Here is a 21633-nt window from a genome sequence, read left to right on the forward strand (position 1 = left end):
TTGAAATTATTGAAAATCCCTGAGCGAGACCGCTCTGCCCTGCACTATCGATTAAAAATTAAAAGCCTCAAAATTAATTTACATAATTTATTTAAATCTTTCCACATTCTCGGAATGAACAATTCAACCATTTTTGTTTAAAATCAAGCGTGAAATAAAGTTTACAATTTTATGCCACATCATGGAGCGAGTGAACAAATATAGCGAAATTGCTCGGATTACTTATCTAGAGCCAAAGAAAGTACGCTTTAAGCCCTTGTGTCCACTTTAAGAACTATTAAATTATAGAATATGATCATCTTTCTGTACATAAAATTAACTTTACTATAAAATGTCACAGCGCAAAAGTTATTGATGTCCACAATATTTAGAAGAAATAAAAATAACTTCTGGTAATTACCAGAGCGGAACTTTCATGACATTTTTTGACCTGTCATAGTGATTACTCACTTATCGATTCTACTTAAATGATGTCGATAAATTAGACTTATCATGTTATGTAGCGTTCTTTTTCCGCATACAAATGGATATTTGACTGTAAAAGAAGTAGTTTAAAAAAGCGGAAAATATGGAAAAAAATCATCTATTTCTATTAATGGAAAACTTGTAGGAAAACATTACAACAGAAGAATTTCAACATGAAATTGAAAAAGAAACTGAACTGAAATTATTAAATTAGAAATTGTTATCCATTCATTGTCCATTGCATATGTCTATTTCACATTTTCAACGGCTCGAAAGTTAATTGTAAGAGATCGCCCTTAACTTAAGGTCGCCTATTATTTACCTCTACTTTTAATCTTCTTTATACCCATGTGTATCGGAAGTCGAAAAGTGAGAATTCACTGACAGGTCAAAAAATGCCATGAAAATTCCGCTATCTGGTGATTACATATAATACTTAGTTTATAGTGTGGGTATTAAACAAATAAATATAAAATAATAATAAAAACAGTAGAAAGAACCTCTAGTTGTGTTCAGTTAATGATGGCTTGTAACTTTTTTAAATCTACAGTAACAACAACAAGGACCATAAAACTATCTCAGTCTTCATTCAAACATCGAAAAATTCGCTCTCGATTCAGTGCTATCGTTTGATTGATTTCTCATTGATCACCACAAAGCGCCTCAATACCATACACTCCTCATACACATTTAAAAATAAATGAATTTCCAAAAAAGTGGTAAAAAATCTCAACTAGATTGTAACATTACCATCACTTCAAATTGCATTGCTTGTATCAAGTACACTAAGATAAAACAATCGATTTTCTTTGACGATTAAAGAAAATGACAGTTCCTTTTACACATCACACAATATATCACCATAATGTGACTAATGGTTTAAGGCTGTCATTGTTGATGAATTAAATTTACAATGTATACAAATTTAAAATAAGTAGGTAGTCAGATCACAATGCGACGATGTGGCTCTAGTAGGCTTTTTACTTTTACAGGATTTCCAAGTACAGCACACATCTAATGCTCCTAAAGGATGACGAACAGACAGGCCAGCGCAATACGACACTAACTTTAGAAAAATGATTTTTGGTGTCGATTAAATTAACCTACTAATTTCGCAATAACTTTGAAAAAAAAGTGCCTAACTCGGTTGGGAGACATTTTCATAGGGCTACTATAGCCAGTAGCACCGTTATGTCGTCTGGTTTTCCCCCTGGGAAAGAAAAAAAAACATTACGGGATTTATAAGATTAAAAAAAAGTTAAATAATGGGAAAGGTATCATTTATTTACACAATAAATATACTAATAATTTTATTTTGAATTGTTAGAATTGTACAAGAAGTGCTGACCCAAACAACGGACATGTTTCCTTCCATAAGCAATAGTGCATTGTCTCTTAAGGGCGGTTAATAAAGAATTACGAACGAGTCTATTAGAAGTCCGAAGTCGGAAGATATATAATCTATGAAATATTAGTTTGTTTCCTTACAAATATTATGATGAAAAACATTGTAGGTATGTTTTACAGGCGATAAAGGAATTCCGAAGCTCGACTCAGAAAGCTCAGACTTCGGGTTTCTAATAATCCCTTTCGTACTTCTTACTCACCACCCTTAAGACACAATGTACTATCACGTTCTATTAAAGTGACCGTAGAATAAATAGATACTAACCAATAGCATCGATCCCGTTCTGCCTCGCGCTCTTTGCGAAAGGCGACATGTAGCAGTGGTCGAAGGACAGGTTTCGCGCCATCCACGCGATGGAGTTAGCGACCGCCTGAAAGGATGTTTGTGCTTAGAGATAATGATGATTAGATATGATTATGGCCTAAATCAGTAACGCCGGCCTCATTGGCATGCATTGGGTCAATTCCAGGGTAGGCAGTTGATAGTTTGCACTGCAGCAGCGCGTCACCAGCACTAGCGCTGCCTACTTAATGCACGCCAGCAAATGTGATTTTTTCACTATTTTGCATTGTACTGTGATGTACAGCCAAAATTTTCATCAAACGGCCTTGTGGCGTTCTCTATGAATAAAGTAGTTGTTTGCTGTGTAACAATAAAATATAAAAATAAGAGTGTAGCTGCGAGAATAATGTTGAGAACGAAAATGTGGGTAGTCTGGGCTTTCATTCATGTTTACTAGTTAGGGCCATTTGAGACGGACTGAATTCCAGCTGCAACGTAACCGCATCTGACGACTGCCCTAACATCACAATCGCAGGTAGCGTGCAGTTGTGTCGACTACAATGCAACTTCAATTGACAGTGTCAGCAGCTACGTTATAGTTGGGACGCAGGCCGTCTATTACTGGACCTTGATACAACATTCATTTTGTTTGGCAACGCATATAAATGTGTTCGGGGGGTCTATATGAATTCAAATAACGTATTATTCCTAATCCAAATCAGCGTTATTTCGCATAATTATTAATTCAATTCAATTCAAATTTAGGAAAAGTGGCTCCATCAATTTTTTGATGATTCTGCCAGTGTCGAGGTTGACAGAGACACGGTGGGTAGGTGGACGACTTGTTTGATAATCAGCCAGTTTTCGGTGGGATAACTACCAGTTACTATCTGAAATGAGGATACGATACACTAGGTTGAACTAAACAATAAATACATGAAATAATTAGATGATGAGATACAGTAAGCTAAGATATGACAGTTCACTACGTATAACAGTAATTCGCATAACTGAAAACCCTATGTTGTATCATGACATGAATGAATGAATGAATTGTCATAATGATGACTTGGCATACTTTCAATAAGCATAACGTTTCTTTGCATACATATTAAAAAGTATAAATATAAAAGGCATTATGTGATGAACTGATGAAAATGTTGATTATTTTCGTAATGAATATTGATTAATGATTACAGTGTAAACTGTATAATTATGATAATAATAATAAATTCATTTATTTCGGGCAACTAGGCCCATACAATAAATACCTTACAGACTAACATAATACATTTACAATCAATAATATTTAAAACTAATTTATAATACGGTGTGTACATAGCGAAATTGAAGGGACCGGGTATTTTATTGCGTTATACAGTTTTCGTTAATTGGGATGTCCCAATTTTTGATATTTAATAAATCGAAAACCATTTGGCGAAATAGGCTTTGTGAAGCGTTTTCAGAAATCAGATTCCAAAAATGTGACAAACTGAATTAAATAAACAAAATTTAAGTAATGACCCTCATTTGACCCCTGCAGTGTCTCGTCACAAAGGCAGTTATAAAGCAGGTCTACACTCTTAAGCAAATTGCCAGTTTAAAATGTTGCTGTCCTGCTTATTAATAGCAAAGAGTGACAAAGATAGAACTTTAATCACATGATGCGCACCCGGCCTTAAACAGTTGTCATTTATCGTAAAGTCCGAAATGTATATGAGTATTTCCAATGTGTTTTTACAAATTAAATTATTAAATTACTACGTTACAAGTAAGTACAAAAGAATTTAAATATCAGATTTTAATAAAAAAAACATCTATTTACTATCAAAACATTAAATAAACATAGGAATAATCGAAGCTAAAAGAAGAGAAATATTGTCATGGTTCATGTAGGACCCTAAGCCGTGCTTGAATTATTGTCAAAATGTGATACCACAGATTATGTTATGAACGACCTTAATTTTTCCAGGCAATGGAACGTGGCTGTCTCACGGTGACGTCATCCAGCATATTTCGTAAAAAAAATATAAAAAATTAAATACTCATCCAATTTCGAAATCAATTAAAATGGTATCTTAAAATATCCTATTCTTTCCAAAGATAAAATAAAAACTATAGGTTATTTTTTTGGTGCATCCCAATTGGAGAGTAAAAAAAATTTAATCATATGTCGCTTTTTCGTCAATACGCGATTTGACTCACCATGTTTACAATTCGAAAATTCGAAAGCAACTAAGATAACCTATAGGAATAAGGCGATAAGTAGGAAGTCCAGGAAGTAAACACGTGCTAAGCAATTAATAAATAAGCATAATATAGCGTAATAATGAATTAAATAAGCAACAAACAAATGATTCATGAACACAGTTCTAAAAATTCCATGGTCAGTGTTGTCCTTGAAGGCTAGTGAAATTAATGTTTTTTTAGGGTCTAAATAACAATTTATTGTTTAACTCGAGTATAGAGTGTTTCAATACAAAGGTAATAATGTTAACCAAAACACTCTAATTAGATCTGAGAAGAGAATGTGAAAATTTTTAGTATTGGGCTATCATTATTTATATTGCACATGCTCAAGGACAGGTCAAACAGTACTGGGCCAAGCACCGAGCCCTGTGGAACTCCGCTGTGGACACGGTGAGGATCCGACAAGTGTTCTCCAACCCGAACAAAAAAGGTTCTTACCAAAAATTTTCGACTTTGGCGAGAAGCCTTTTTATTGGGACACGATTCAAATTGATCATTTTCATAATACGTTATTTGACAACTCCTGATTTTGCCATATCTTAATATTATTACGAAAATATAGATAAACACTATCTAGTGTTTAGCGAAGAGAAAATTTAAATCGGTTGAAAATTGGATTTATAGTGATTTTTTGAAAAATCTATATACCTGTCTCTTTCTCAAACGCTTTTCTCTATGCAGCAAGTATGGCGGTACTGGCGTGTGACGTCACAAGCCAGTATGTCTTTCTCTGTCTAATCATGAATTTCAAACCTTTATAACTTTGTTATTTGTAAAGGTAGCTTAAAAATTGTTTTTCTATTCGATAACAGGCATTGTGTAGTTTTAATTCATAAAACATATACTAAATAGTCAAATACCGTATTGAGGTAGATCACATCATCAGTCGGAAGTCTCTCGTTCCAATTTAGCCCTTAAAGCTTTGCACCGAGCTACCAAACACCCTGTATATATTTCATAATTTAATCTTAATGCTGTACAAAAACGAACAGTTATAAAACAGCATTTAGATAGCTAAACATTTCAACATAGGGGCTGTCACCTTGGCCGCCTAGCAACGGTTTACTATGCCTAGCAACTAAAAAACGCTGAAAAAAACACGTTCCTTGTATGACTATAAAAATATACCTCGTTGAGTTTCTTGCCGGATTCTTCTCAACAGAGGTTTTTCCGAACCAGTGGTAGATTTTTTTGACATTCATAAGTGCTTGTTATAGCCTAAATTGAATAAAGATATTTTGACTTTGACGGATTTAGGGACATTTAACGGACGTTAACGAGTCCGTTAATATTTTTTGAATTTAACTTAAAAGTTAATCCGTTAGTCGAAATGTTAACTTCGTTAATTAACGATTAACGGATTAACGAGTCAATGCCCAGATTTGGGTGTACACATGGTCGCTACCTGCAGACGCGGCGCGTCGCCGGCGAGGTCGCGCGCGCGCCGCAGCTCGGCCAGCAGCACCGGCTCGGGCACGTTGTCGAACACGCCGTCCGTCGCCACTAGGATCACGTCCCCGCACTCCACCGGGAACTCGGACGTGTCCGCAGACTCCGGGCTGGAACAAATAGATGGTCACAGTCAGGTGGGTGTAAGAGCGAATGTATCCGAGGGAAAATTACACTGAATATCATTAAATAACGTTGTAAATCTGTTTTAAACAATATATACCTTGTTCAATTTCTTGTCAGATTCTTCTCAACAGAGGTTTTTCCGAAACGGTGGTAGATTTTTTTTTGACAGTGCTTGTTAAAGCCTAAATTAAACAAAGATATTTTGACTTTGACTTTTATTTAACTTGCCGTGTTAGTTAGTATGTTTGTGTCAGTGGCGTGGCGTCCTAGCAACTATATTCCCAGCGGGTAGCCAACAGTTTTTACATATCGCTAGTGATACAAATATCGCAATGCTTTTATAAACTAACACCGCGGCGAGGAGTTGCATTCGAAGACATATCTACTCACGCTTCTCTCACTCTCCGGATTCCATAACGACGCCACGCCACTTGTAGGTATGTATGTGTTTGGGTCAAATCTTGAAAATCGAATTTCACCCACATCTGGAGATCAAATTGACTTGAAATTTGGGACGGATGCGTAGTTGGAAAAAAATATACAGTTGGATTCTGTTTTTTTCTATATGTTCGCTTGAAGCTTAAATCTGCTCCCGCCCCAATAACACCCTAAGTTTGGTGCATACATTCGTGTTTTCTGCATAATGCTGTTAATATTATCCACAACGTTGTAATTGTTATTATTAATTTCTATTATCCTTTTGTAAGTCAGTTAGGTAGTTTTGATTGCTTCTATTGCTGCTAACATTATATTTGGATGTAGATAATTTATGTTACACGTGCGTCCACAATTCATAAAACAAACTCATGGAAAGAGGGTGTTGCTGACTTAGTGCAAAGTGGGTGCAAACCAAGTGGTGCGTCCAGGTCAAGGCAATTTAGTAAATTTTAAGCCATCAGCGCATAAGTCTACCACCCGGAAAACCGGTTCAAACCACAAGCAATAAAAAGACAAACCTGCCTATACTGCTCTGCAATTGGGAACACAACTGAGGACTGGGCATTTGCGTATGTCTCATACTACGACGCCTGCTAAAGCAAACATTTTCTGTAATAATTATTCTAACAGATCAAATTCTACGAAAAGAGGAAATTTGGAGCATCAGACCCGTTATGTCACCATTTTATGTTAATTGTTCAGTTGAAGGGTTGTACTTTAGCAACCTATATTTCACTAGGTATCTCAGCCGAGCAGACCCATTAGTATTGCAACAATTAACTAAGCTGCAACAACAACTTTTTACTCTTTTGCCAACCTGTTACTCTTTAGGACTAAGACCTGTAATGTAACTTGTTGTATTTTTGACCTTTAATAATAATAATAATAGAACACCATTGCAAACAAATTGATTTCACAGGGGTTAACTCTTCGCAGTACTCGTGGCTATAATCATCTGCTATCGTATTTTAAGACTAGCGGCGCCTGACCAACCCAAGACACGGGTTGCAATTAAAAGCGTATGTGACTGAGTCACGCGTAGTTCCCTGTCGCATCTACCCGGCTTACAATCTAACGTAAACAAAACATAGTCGTGGGATATTACTACTTATTACATAAATTTTAAACATATCACGTGAGTTCGGAATTGGCAAATGTCCAGTGAGGCTAAAAACTCTAATATTAGATGCAGAAATATAACAACACCCGATTGTGGAATGAGCACATGACTTCTGATGCCGAAAGCGAGGTGCGATTGTAAGCCGCACAACATCAAACTATTTACGATGTTCTTTCCTTTGTCCTCTGATCTGACAGATTACAACAGGACTGTTTTATCAGTGAGGCGGAGTTTGTTATAGTCAAAGATATGACCTGTTAACAGCCGAAATGGTAGGTAGTTAAATGTGTCAGCACAGCAACGACAAAGATCTGTATCTGCATATTATCAATTATGCACCTACCGCAACTTATGGTCTGAACGATTAGCTATGGCGCCTGGCGCTTTTAATGACTTCGTATCCATTTGTATGGAAAAACAGTGTAAATGCTAATCACCGTTCACCAATTTTGTACAAAGCTAGCACAAGTACGCTTAAGCTTAAGCAAGTTCTGGCATTTTTACATTCCCAGGGGTAGGTAACTTACTGGTACTTAATTGCTCTCTATAGGAGCATTTCTCAAAAAGTTGTCCCGTCATGAAATTGACAAGAAAACATAAATCTGCATAAAACATCCAAAATTTCTAGACGTCAGGAAAACGTCACGAAATCTTGTGAGGAATAAATCGTAATTTTGTAACTACATCGAAACTTTATATTGGATCCAACAACAAAGATTATCTGACTTTTTACCACCTTTACCACAAGGATTTGTATTCAAATAGCGTCAGGATTTTTTTTAAATAGGTAAGTGGACCACTGAAAATAGACAACTTTTTGAGAAATAATCATAGCTAAGATGTCGATCATAATATTACCTTTCATTAGCAGTCTGTTCAACGCTACGGTTCTACGAGTACTACGAGTAGGTACCTATGTCATCATATTTAGCTGGGTAGCTATTTTGAGCTGAAGTTTATTAATGTGTAGGTAGGTAATCGTGTTGTCTAATTTTGTCGTAACTAATCTGGACGTTGTTGGCATAAGCAAGGTTAAACATGTTTTTGTCTTTTGAGGCGTAACCAGCATCTTTTCATATGCAAAAACTGCGTGCACTGATGACGTCAATTCCCGGCAAATAAGCATTAATGGAAAGAAAAAAAACTTGTTTTGCAGTGAGTATATTGAATACTAGCGACCCACCCCGGCTTCGCACGGGCAAAATAAAAAAAACAGTTTGTAATGTAAAAATCTTTGAAACAGTTTTTACCCGACTGCCCGAAGGAGGGTTATGTTTTTAACTGTTAGTATTATTCTACATGCATGCCAAATTTGATGTTCCTAATACTTATTTATAATTCCGGAGTTAGGGCCACTTTAAAGCGAAAATATAAATCTCATTTATTCCCTATCCCGTGGGAATTTTGATAAATCCTGAAAATTGTTTTTAGCTGTTAGTATTACTTACTTGCATGCAAAATTTGAAGTCTCTAATAATTATAGTTACGGAAATAGGGTAATTAATTGGAAGATAAAATACAAATCCCACCTAATTTTCACTATACCGTGGGAATTTCGAAAAATCCTTCCTTAGTGCGCGTCGGTGTATTAAGGAATATATACTTCAAATTTCAAATTTCTAGGCCCAGCGCTTTGGGCTGTGCATTGATCTATAAGTCAGTCAGTTTCTTCTTTTATATATATATAGATGTATTTTTATCGTACTATACTTGTTTAATATCGTTCTAGACTCCATAAATAAGAAGATTAAATAAAATTTATCTGGCATTATTCCAAAATAACGCTTCGCGGAGCTCCGCTTCGCGCCTTGACGCAATTCTAACCTAACCTATGCAGGTCAATTTACCGAAATTGATTGATATTAATTCGAGGTTCAAGATTCCGATTATTAAAAACACGAAGTTTAGTTTGCCGAATGTCGTATTTCCAAATTAGGAACGTCATTTCGGAAAATTGATAATCGGAATACTGTACTTCGGGCCAATAACATTTCTTGTTTTTCATTCTTCGGAGTTATAAGAATCGGATATTTAAAAAATCGATATTTTGAAATACGGAAAAATAAATTTCGTGTTTTTAAGTAATCGGTCTTAAATCGGTGTTCCCTGATTGACCCTTATGTAGCTCTAACGACCTAATTACTCTCCCAATTTGAAATTTATTGCAACAAGTATCTTTTAATATTGATATTCAAACACGAGTTGAAAAGAAACCAGAACGCGGTAAATTTCCGTTTTATTGTTACGTCAACATTGTGTGGAGGGAGTATCTACAAGAAACTGCTCTTTCTTGAATGTATGACAATTGGTGGTTCAGTGAATTGGAACTTTCTCCTTAAGACTTATTACTATTGGTATTAGTACTATACCTATACACTATACTAACCACAAACACAGAATATATAATAGTACTGACGTACAGAATGGCCACGCTCCGCCCCGCACCGGTTCGAGTTACCCCACCCCTCAAGCGCAGATTGCAGGAAAACCGCAGGAAAGCAGTCGGGCGCGCAACGCGATGTACGAGTATGTCGGTCGCACCGTCGCACGGCACTAAGTTCGGGAGCAATAATTACATATTTCATACGATTTAACAATCGAATGTTCAGAGAGAAATCCTTTAAAAGGAAATATTTTAGTGTAAGTAATCTTTAATTAATAAGGTCTCAAATGATTAAAACAATAAACTTTAATTTATAAAACATTCATTTGTATTTATTTCCTAAAAACTCGAAAATCAATCATATTCTAATAATTTGTCGCTCGTACAAAGTCACATAATTTTCCGTAAAATCCGCGCGCCGGCAGTTCATTGCTCGGCTCGGTGGCCGTGAGTCCGCGAGCAAGCGCCAACTTGTCAGTGGGCGCGCGAGAAATTGAGGTTCCTACCCTGCCTACTTCCTTTTGTAAATAAATAATACTTTCTAAAAGTATCGCGATTAATATATGAAATAACTAATTAGGTACCGAATAATTCGTTCAAGTTTGTAGTCATATATTTATTGTAAGTAATTTAAAATAATAATGCTTAAATACATACACAGACACATTTATGTAGGTTTAAATAAAAATATATGATTAACGATTACATTTATTTACACATCTAAGCCATACCTACATACCCTATAGTACTAGGGTTTTGCGATAGTCAGCCCTGTGTGTCTTACGCACACATTGACGCGTGTACAGACGTCGTCGTGCCTATGTAGATTCAAGAACGCGTATTTTGTATGGCGTGTCCGCCCTGTGCCACAAATTAAAACATACAAGTTGTCGATCTGCGCCGCCTAGACAGAATAACTATGCGGCGTTGTGAAAATGTGCGGGGCAGAGCGGCGTCGAAAATTTGCAAGCCTTCGTACGCGCAGATCGGAGTTAATTATTAGTTTGTTATTTAAAACTTATTTTGTGACAACCCTAACAAATTTTCAATATCTAGGCGACTGTCGGCACGGCAGTTTTCTCCGAGACAAAGCAGATCGCCTACGGCCGGCACTCAGCGCTCCCGAGGTTACGCACACGGAGACAACGTGCATGTGTATCTACGCACACAAGTATGGCTCACCCGCATTCGTGAGATGCAACAACTGTACTGTTTATTCTGCTGTGCAGGAACTGTAGTCAATGATTGTTAACTCTTTTTTCAAATTGAAACTTTTAGAATTGGCACCGTTTTCCTGATTTCATTAAGACTATGGACCGACCCGGCGAGAGAAGGATACTTATTCGACACAGTTGTTATTTCTGTTCTTGTCTGAACGGAAAACATGCACGTAAAACCTGAATAAATGTCGTGTACACGAATTAATATTTCAGGAAACTACCTATTTATAACACAGACAGAACATTACACAAACACTCACTTGTGTACTATTACTTATTCTGTGTCTGAACTGCGTTTTAGTTTGTGAAAGCAAATTTAGCATTTAATTACGTAAAACTGCTAGTCTTTTAGTACCACAAAGCCTTGAATGTTATGTTTACAGATTTATCTGACCCTTTGCTGTACTTCTAACGGCAATAATAACAACAGAGAGATAATTTAATTGATCTAATAGTCTGAAATAGCAACAATAAATAACAATATTTATTTATAATGCTACGTTTATATCTTTTTTAATGTATTTAAAATGTGCTGTTACGCACGGGTTACTGTCATGACATTGAAAGAAATTTACATAAAACTTTAAATGAAAACTTGTGATATCTGATGATCATGCTCCCATGTTAATACAATGTAATGATACAGTGATGTAACATACTTATATATGAAGACAAATTTAGTAGGTATACAATAATGTACACAAAATGGTAGCATATTCTGTAACATTACATCGTAAAACATTAATTCGAGTATAGGTCAGAAGTACCGTTTGTGGCCACTGTACCGTTTGTGGCCATTTATTGTTTAAATATCGTTTGAAATAAATTTATAGTAATAAATCATTACAAACTTTATTCGTTTCAGTATCCATCCATTCCAGTCGTCCCCTCATGACTGAGGATCGTGGTCATCAACGGGCAGTCTACATTTGGATACGATTATTTGTTTCCATCGGCTTCTGTCCATGGCAGCCCTGACGACGGAGCTAAACCTCGGGGGCTCGTTTCAGTATAAACTTATGAAAACTCACTAAATATATTATTTTAATACTATAACTTTTTATCATCATTCAGCCTATATACGTCCCACTGCTGGGCACAGGCCTCCTCTCAGAACAAGAGGGCTTGGGCCATAGTTCCCACGCGGGCCCAGTGCGGATTGGGAACTTTTTATATGACTTCAAATGTCAACTGGCCAAAAACGGGCTTAAGGTGGCCAAAACCGGTACTTCTGCCCTATATAAAGATAATTTTAAAATCACATAGGACTAGAAACCTGAGTTGACATTACCCATGTCATTTATTTTTATAAACTTGGTTGTCACAAATTCTGTATCACCAGATAAGCAGTAAATACAAGGTGCAATGCTTATAATCTGGACAGAATTAAAGAGATAAACTAAGTCATTCTTAAATATTATTGATGATTATGAACTGCAAGAAAGGGTAGTCATGTGAAGTTAGGTTCCGTTTCGTTTGTGTAATGCGGATAATATACTATACAGGTTGGCGCTCGATAACGTAAAGTGGTTATTCCACCGAATATTATCAACAGAACAGAAAAATGTGGTATAATCTGGTGTATAGGTATTTCGTCCCACGGCTATGCTACGCGGTATTGCGGGCGCCGGCTACACGTTGCCCGCTGGCGTCCAGTTCGAGGCCTTAAAGATACTGAAGAAGGACTACGGCATGTACAGTGTGGAAGGCCAAAGTAAATGAAATTACCATTTTTTTTTTCAAGAAAGCCAGCATGAAGTTTCACTAAAGTCTGGTCGCGGAGCTAGAAGAAAATCGTACAATGACCTTTCACTACAGACTGTGTTGCTCGCGCGTAAATATTTGCTGTCGCACTCGCACAGATGAATTTGTACGAATGCGACGTTAAATATTCACGCGCGAGTGACAGAGACAAGTAGTGAAGGTCATTGCGCGAAATTCTTTGTGACTTAGAAGTTTTTTTTTAGGGTTCCGTAGCCAAAATGGCAAAAACGGAACCCTTATAGTTTCACCATGTCAGTCTGTATATCCGTCCGTCCCCGGCTTTGCTCAGGGACTATCAATGCTAGAAAGCTGTAATTTTGCACAAATATACATGTAAACTATGCCGACAAAATGGTACAATAAAAAATTAAAAAAATATATATATTTGGAATACCTCCCATAGACGTAGTGGTGGTGATTTTTTTTTTCTCATCCGACCTTGTAGTGGGGTATCGTTGGATAGGTATTTTAAAACCATTAGGGGGTTGCTAAAACGATTTTTCGATTTAATGATTTGTTTGCACTAAAATCCTCTAAAATCTAAACCGGTGCGTGAAAAAATTTGAAAAGTATAACAAACTTACAAGGAAAACTATAACGGTTAAGTTTTCTTGAGAATTATTAGTACCTCTAGTTTAAGAGTAAATAGCAGCTTAAGGTATAAAATATATTAAACTTGGAATATTCCGTACAAAATACGGTTTTTATTATTTTCATGCGTTCCTGAGAAAAAGGGTCTTGACAGACAGATGAACGGACAACAAAGTGATCAAATACCAGCCATACTATGTGTATCTTGTACTGATACTGGACCTATATCTATTGTTCGTTTCTTGAGCGTGAGCGAGAAAATGTCGATAGCTAATCGCTTCCTCGCCGGCAGTGGGACAAGTGCCTCACTGTTGACATTAACTATTTTCATAGATGATTTGTCGGGTTCACTAATATGTTGCAGAAAATTGAATATCATGATTCGTTTCACATAACAACCTTGAGCAGAATCATCACATCACCGAATTAATTTTTGCATATATTTTTTCGCATAATATCATTTCTCATAATTTTGGAAAGCAGAATATTAACATGGCATAATATCGATGAGAATAGAATAATATTTATAAGTCCGAATGGGTATTACGCAGAAAGATATTATATCTCAATAGTATTTAGTTTGCATAAGAATAAAAAGCAGCATAAAATTTTACTAAACATTAATTGGGAGCAGTACCTAAGATTCTGGCGCTTCGCCGGCCGCTGCCGCGACGCGTCACGCTCGCTCGGCTCGCGCGCTGTTGTGGCTGCAGTTCTAACCTAACCTAACCCAACCTATTTATTTAGCTGCTGTTCTGTTCTGGCGCTACGCCTGCTGCTGCCACAGCACGCTTACTTTGCTGGCCTTAACTTAAGGGCAACACACAGAAAGCGTGCGCGGGTCGGGTCGTGTCCGCCGCGTGAGCCGCGCGGTTCGTTGTATTCACACAGAGAGCGGGTCGGACCCGCGACGGGCCCGCAGCGGCTATCAATGTTGCCAGTTTAGTGACTTAGTCCCTAGAAGTGACGACTTTCGCTTAAATCTTAGCGACCGCAAAAAAGTTTTGACGAATAAAATAGTTTCTCTGGCGACTTTTGGAGTACAAATTAAAACAGTTAACTAGAACCAATAATAGATACGACATTTTTGTCAACTCGACACAGAATTATACATACAGTGCCCGCGAGATATATGTGGAAAACGACAAACGCGCTTACGCACCAAGGTCAAACTTTATTTACTTACTTAATTAAATCCAATTTATGTAATGATGGGCGATGGATGAATTTTTTAAAAGTAGCTGATTTTTTTTATCGACAGGAATAAGTTTATACTAGCCAATGAAAAAAAATATCAGATTTTTCTGTAGTAAAAAATAAATAAAAAAAAACTAAGATTTTATTCTCGCCAAAATGAACTAGTTACTGCGCATGAATACGGTTTTTAGGGTTCCGTAGCCAAAATGGCAAAAACGGAACCCTTATAGTTTCGCCGTGTCTTGTCTCTGTCTGTCTGTCCGTCCGCGGTTTTGCTCAGGGACTATCAATGCTAGAAAGCTGTAATTTTGCACGGATATACAGTTGTGGTCATATAATTAAGAACGATTTTTTATAGAGAAGATTTTTTCAAACTGACAAGTGTTACTAACTGCGTGTATATTTCTGTACTTCTCTCGGTATCGTAAAACTTTTCCGTACTAGCGGTAAACTCATTTATACATATAATTGGCTAAAAAATAAATATATAAACTTTATACATTACATCTAAACCTAGTATTACTACTTACTGGCTGGTCATATAATTAAGAACGCTGAATAGTTTATTTTTTATTCAAATTTATATAGAGAACGGACGGCCGCTTTGTGGTCTTAGGTTATTATTCGAATAATTTTGGCGCCATTTAGTGCCGTAAAAGTCTTAAAGGCGATTGCTTCATATAAAAACAATGGGGAGAAAAATAAAAGTTGTGATAAATCTACAAGAGAAGTAATACTAAAACTTTGCGACAAGAATTGGTCGTATAAACACATAGCCGATCATCTGCAATGTTCAAAAACTATGGTTTTCCACGCCATAAAGCATTTTGCCACGTCTCAAACTACTTCAAATGTTCCGCGTGTACCTAGACAAAGAAAGTCATCTCGTCGAGATGATCGAAATATCGTTCGTTTGGCAAAACAAAATCCTTTTAAAGGGTCTAATACCGTCTAATGAGTTAAGAAAAAAATATTTTGGCGAAAACAACCCTTCAGCAATCTCGGCACGCATTATTCGAAGGCGTTTGGTAGAAGAAAAGTTGCACGGAAGGATAGCAAGGAAGGTGCCTATGTTGAAACGGTGTCATAGGCAAGCCCGGCTTGCATTTGCAAGAAGATATGAAAACTGGACAGTCAGACAGTGGAAAAACGTTCTTTTTTCTGACGAGACAAAAATAAATAGGGTATGTTCTGATGGCAAACGATATGTAAGATGGCCTTCAAATAAAGCATTCGACCCAAAGTACACAAAAGTGACTTTAAAGCATGGCGGGGGAAATGTAAAAATTTGGGAATGTTTTTCTGGACATGGTGTTGGACCTGTTAGGCTGATAGAAGGAAACATGGATCAATTTCAATACAAAAACATACTGGAAGAAACAATGTTACCATATGCTGAAGGCGTGCTTCCGGTTATTTGGACATTCCAGCATGACAATGATCCCAAGCATACTGCACGTACCGTTAAGGAATTCCTCACATCGCAATCAGTTTCTGTCTTAGATTGGCCAGCCAACAGCCCCGATCTTAACCCAATAGAGCATCTTTGGTGCGAAGTCAAGAAAAAGGTTTCAAATCGACAGTGTGGCAATTTAAGAGAACTGTATGACGTATTCTTAGAAGAATGGAACTCTATCTCTCTTGCGAATGTCAAAAATTGATAGATTCAATGCCTCGCCGGTGTAAGGCAGTAATAAAAAGCCGTGGACATGCTACTAACTATTAATTTTAGTTAAAATGTATTAAATTCCTTTTTTTTCTGTACAAACTTCACGTTAGTGTGATTTAGTTAATCTAAGTTTCAAATAAAAAAAACTTTCGAGCAGTTCAATAAATCGTTCTTAATTATTTGTCCAGCTTCATTACTATTTTTAATTTGTTACTAAAGAGAATAAAAACAAAATTTGTAAAAAAATGTCAGCAATTTTATTCTTTATTCTTAATCCCGTTTGCTCTATTCATGTGGCTATTTCATAACGTAACTAGTTACTTCTAAGAAGGAACCACGACTACACATGACATGATTTAGTTAAAAATAATCTGGAACTTCAAATCGTTCTTAATTACATGACCACCACTGTATATGAAAACTATCCCAACAAAATGGTACAATGAAAAATAAAAAATAAAATTTTTTTTTGGGTACCTCCCATAGACGTAAAGTATGTTTTTTTTTCTCATCCAACCCTATAGTGTGGGGTCTTTTAAATTAAAACCATTAGGGGGTTACTAAGACTATTTTTCAATTCAGTGATTTGTTTGCGAAATATTCAACTTTAAAGTATAAATTTTCATTAACTTAACTTAAGCTTTAACTTAAGCTTTAGGGATAAATATTTTTGATAGTTGGTAACTCTGCGCTCGGCCCGCGCGCTGTTTGTGACGCCCGGCCCGCGTTCTATGTGTGTGTTGCCCTTTTAACCTTAACCCCAGTCAACCACCACCACCATCTTGCTCGCTAATCCTGCCGTGAAGCAGCAGTGCTTGCATTGTTGTGTTTCGGCGTGGAGAGTAAGACAGCCGGTGAAATTACTGGCACGTGAGGTATCCCATCATAGGCCTCTAGGTTGGCAACGCGTCTGCAATACCCCTGGTGTTGCAGATGTTTATGGGCGGTGGTGATCTCTTACCATCAGGAGACCCACTTGCTCGTTTGCCATCCAGTCGTATAAAAAAAAAAAAAAACATTTTTATGGTACCTGTTCGTTCCTTTAACCATGTCATTATGGCATGTTAAGGTTAGCACTATATGAAATTCCGTGAAAATACTATTGTATTGTCCAGACTAGTATTTTGCTATGCCATATACAAATCGGCGATACTATTGTTGTGCTATTTAATATTCTGCAGAAGTATATATTCGGCAATAACAGTGTTCTGCCATTTAATATTCTGAGAAATGACTTTTATTCGAACTGATAATTATGCAAAAGTATCATTCGGCTAAAAAAAAATATGTGATACCGGTTATGCAAAGTGTATTTCGGAGAATCGATATTATGCAAGATAAAGGGAGCCCGATTTGTCGATCATACCTGTCACTGAGCACATTCCGGTCGTGTCCGGGCGGCGGCAGACTGAGCTGGTAGGGCGTGTTGAAGTAGTGCTGCTGGTCGCGCGAGCGGTGCACGCAACGGCCGCCGCGCACCACCATGAAGCCGCTGTCGCCGATGTTGGCCGCGCGGACCACGCTCTCCGTCCGGTCCAGGATCATCACACACGCTGTGCTGCTGCCTAAGGGAATAACCTTAGTTGTACACTATACAACTACAGCCAAAACCGTTTATAATGACTAGACACCGGATTATACAGGGTGTCCCCAGCCTCTGGACAAATACGAGTACTACTGGTTAAGTAGGATATTTAAAACTAGACTGCAAAGTATCATAACAATTGGTCCAGTATTTACCGAAAAACTAAAGGTTTTCAATTTATCACTTTGAAGCTGCCTGTATGTTGTATGTTGTCTGACTGCATCGATTTTGGTCTCATTTGATTTGTCTTGACAACTACCTACTTTCGTAACCAGGGGCAAAAAGTACCGCCAGCAAAAAATCTTGTACTAGAATTTTTTACAAAAAAATATTACTGAACTATTTATTTTTAAAACATTGTACGGAGGTGCGGAACCCTTCATGCGCGAGTCGCTCGCACTCTCACTTGACCGATTTTTTTTACATCCAGGAATTAGTTTACTTCAGTGCAGTACAATGACACTCCATCCATACAATAGAGCACTTTCCCACTGCTATTGTTATCATATATATAGTGATTCTATTCTCTTTGGCAGTTGTTACTCATTAATGTACTCTTTGAGTGCTACTATGGTCATTCTACTTACATTTACACTTTTTTATTAAAAAAAATATTGACTGTGTTTTGAAATAGTACCTTAACCATTTAAAAAGGTTTGCATGGTAAAAATGCATTGATTCATATTTTTTGCCATAAAGAGATGGTAGACAACACACACTTAGTGGTAAATGCAAGAAAAAAATTCATACTGTTTCTGTTACTTGATTTAGGAATTAATGGAAGACTCCAATATTCATAAGCAGAATTAATTTTCATAAGATAATAAACATTACAATGAATAAACTAGTTCTGTTGTTATTAAGTGCATTTTATAAGGAAACAATCCTTGTAAATAAAATTATAGGTGCAGTCTTTTTTCCTCAAAAAAAATAACCAAGTGCAATGGGAGTTGCCATAAGATTAGTTACATAGATGTGTATTGACACTATAATGTAGACATATCTACAGTCAAAAACCATTTACGACAACATTGTTTAGAGCAACATACCGGTTATATTGACCAAAATCAAAGGTCCCGGCTGAATTCTATTAGACCGCCTTATAAACGACATTGCTTATTACATATCTCTTAAAGCAACTACATTTAACTGATATTTTCAGAGAATTATATCTGTTAGAAGGACCAGCTGTATTGTAAACATTTGAATAGGTAACAGTATCCACATCTGGCAAACTAAATAGTCATTAAGATGACAAAAGTAAGCAAAAACGTGTGGAGTTTAGCGTCTGTTGTAATTCTCAGAAACAAAATACACGTGTATGAGGTAATCAATGCCCAAAGCCCGCTTTCTCATTTTTCTTCAGTCAGTTTTTTACTTATCTGAACACAAGACACACCAAAAAATATTGTTGAGTTATTCATGAAACTTTTAACATGTCACAAAGAAAAAGAAAACAAATTACTATAGAAGAAAAATCGCGTATTATATCAAAGCTTGAGAGTTGAGAGATTTTATTAATGTAGAAAAATGAAAAATAATTTAAGTATGTGATGTCTTTTCATTATAACTTTCATGTGAAATAAATAAAATGTAGTTTTATTTTATACATGAGTATATTAATCACACATTCAATAATAGGTATTAAGTACTCAATAATAACATCATCAGCTGTTAAAACTATCAGTTTTTACAACTAAATATGAGTAGTCCCTTCAATGTTGTTATAACAGATTTTGACTGTACTTTGTGGTATACAGCTCTATTTACAAACAGGATGGATGACTTGTTTATGCTCATTAAGGTACAATTTCAACTACAACAGCACTTTGTACCTTGTAATTGGATGTTTAGTTAACATTCATACAGTGTGGACTTTAGTACATACTTACCAAGTATAGGCTTCTTGTGTTCGAGCAGCTCGTAGTAGGACTTGGCCAAGAGATCCCCAGGTTCAGACAGTTTGAAGTGGCCCATTTGAACTAGTCTCTCGCATGTTTTCATTAAATAGGAGGAGAATTCGCCAGGATCAATTCCGTAAGCACGCCAGCCCCCCACTCCGTCTGCAACTCCTAGTAAGCGAAAAATAAATTTATTAAGAAATATTTATTTATTAAGGGTTTTTGCAAGGTTTATTTATTGCCTATTCTATTAAGGAATAGTATTGGGAAAATTTGAATGTTTATGTATGTATGTACCATCAAAATATTTACAAAATCCCCTACTGTGTAAAAGGTTTGTAATATCTTGTCAGGTTTAGAGTTGAAATGTCAAGGATAAGAACAATAGCCTGATAATAAACTACAAATTGACTCCAATACATCTGCTCAGGCTTAGATGTTATAAATTGGCTAAAATTATTTTTTTTGTTATAAATTACAACAGCAATAAAGACTGACCAATAACATCCGCATTGTTGAATTGGGTAGAGAACCATGCGTCGTCCCCGAATTGTCCTTTACGTGTTCTTCCATTAGCAATGTCCTTAGGAAAACCACAGACAACTGATACTAAATATGGATGTTTCTTATTCGAAACGTTTAATTCAGCAGAATTGGATAAGCTTGAAATCCCATTCCTTATGGCACGTGATAGCACTCTGCCTGTCCAGAAAATAGACTGCATCATTCATTAGTTGTTTTTGTACTTTGGTTCGTCATTTACAAACTTACATCTGGTATCAACGACACCATGATTAGGACCGAAACTAGTAAGATGCCCAAAATAATAGCAGCACTACGCGATTTAAACAATTGTTAACTTATTCACTATTTCCAGTCTTGTGATACAACAACCATAACCAACCACTCAACGCACAAAACGAAACGAACTGAACTGACTTGACTGCCTGACTGAATTTGCTGCGTAGGCCTGTGGCAAACCGTATGTATGTATTCGTTACTGAACTGACGAGCAGGGCTTGTTAACGTTACCAAATTCACACTATAAGTAATGTTACATAACGGTAAAATCATAAAAATACCCAGTACCGGTATTAAAATATAACGTTAATTGATAACTGAACATTACAGTATCGTTACCCAATTAACGTTACTTTTACCGGTAAATTCTTAGATTATATATTTACTTAGATACACAGTCCCGAAGAAAACTTTCTAACAATATCCCATCCTTTTTTCTCATTTTTGAGCCGGTATTCACACATTTTTTTACGCAGCATTTAGCCATTGTTGACAAATGACACGATCTATGGTCAAAACAAGACTAATCTTAAAACTCGGAACACAGTTGAAAACTTCCGAGTTTTGTAGTACCCATTTTTCCGTCTGATTATGTATCTAAGTAATATATAATCTAAGGGTAAATTAAATTTACTTTACATTATGATTTAACGATACTTTTGAATTAACGTTAATTTTATGAATAGCTGGTAACGTTACCATTTTTGTACCGGTAAAAAGTTGTATAAGTAGCGGTAATCGTTTAACGTTAAATATGTTTGACAGCGATAACGTTATCAAATTTTAACGGTATTTGAAGCCCTAGTAACGAGTACTTCATCTGATTTGAAGTAACGAATCGTTACTCACGAATACGTCTCGTTACCCGTATAACCCGTATCGCCCGTATAACTCTGTTCAGCAGGGCTACTACGAAACTCGAAGTTAGTATCGTACCGTCCCTCTCGCTCTCGTATTAAATAGTATAAGTGTCAGAGGGACCGC

General features: G+C 36.5%; 1 protein-coding gene across 1 annotated transcript; it reads right to left on the reverse strand.

Moving 5' to 3' along the window:
• Nucleotides 1–72: 72 nt before the first annotated feature.
• On the reverse strand, nt 73–20937 carry LOC141436777 (protein phosphatase PTC7 homolog). The gene is made up of 6 exons (XM_074099818.1): nt 20347–20937; nt 19840–20019; nt 17729–17927; nt 5811–5964; nt 2138–2243; nt 73–1675 (listed from the first exon to the last, which is right to left on the reverse strand). The coding sequence occupies exons 1-6, from the start codon at nt 20573–20575 to the stop codon at nt 1626–1628; spliced, it is 918 nt and encodes a 305-aa protein (XP_073955919.1). The 5' UTR covers nt 20576–20937; the 3' UTR covers nt 73–1625.
• Nucleotides 20938–21633: the final 696 nt, after the last annotated feature.

The sequence above is a fragment of the Choristoneura fumiferana genome, chromosome 17 (assembly GCF_025370935.1).
Source record: "Choristoneura fumiferana chromosome 17, NRCan_CFum_1, whole genome shotgun sequence".
Classification (NCBI taxonomy): Eukaryota; Metazoa; Arthropoda; class Insecta; order Lepidoptera; family Tortricidae; genus Choristoneura; species Choristoneura fumiferana.

Excerpts from the sequence above, each read along its gene's own strand:
- LOC141436777 (XM_074099818.1), bottom strand. The coding sequence starts at position 20,575 with ATGATGCAGTCTATTTTCTGGACAGGCAGAGTGCTATCACGTGCCATA. Across the intron at positions 17,928-19,839 it reads ACACAAGAAGCCTATACTTG|GCAGCAGCACAGCGTGTGTG; the intron begins GTAAGTATGTAC and ends TTATTCCCTTAG. Across the intron at positions 1,676-2,137 it reads GAACGGGATCGATGCTATTG|GGGGAAAACCAGACGACATA; the intron begins GTTAGTATCTAT and ends TTTCTTTCCCAG.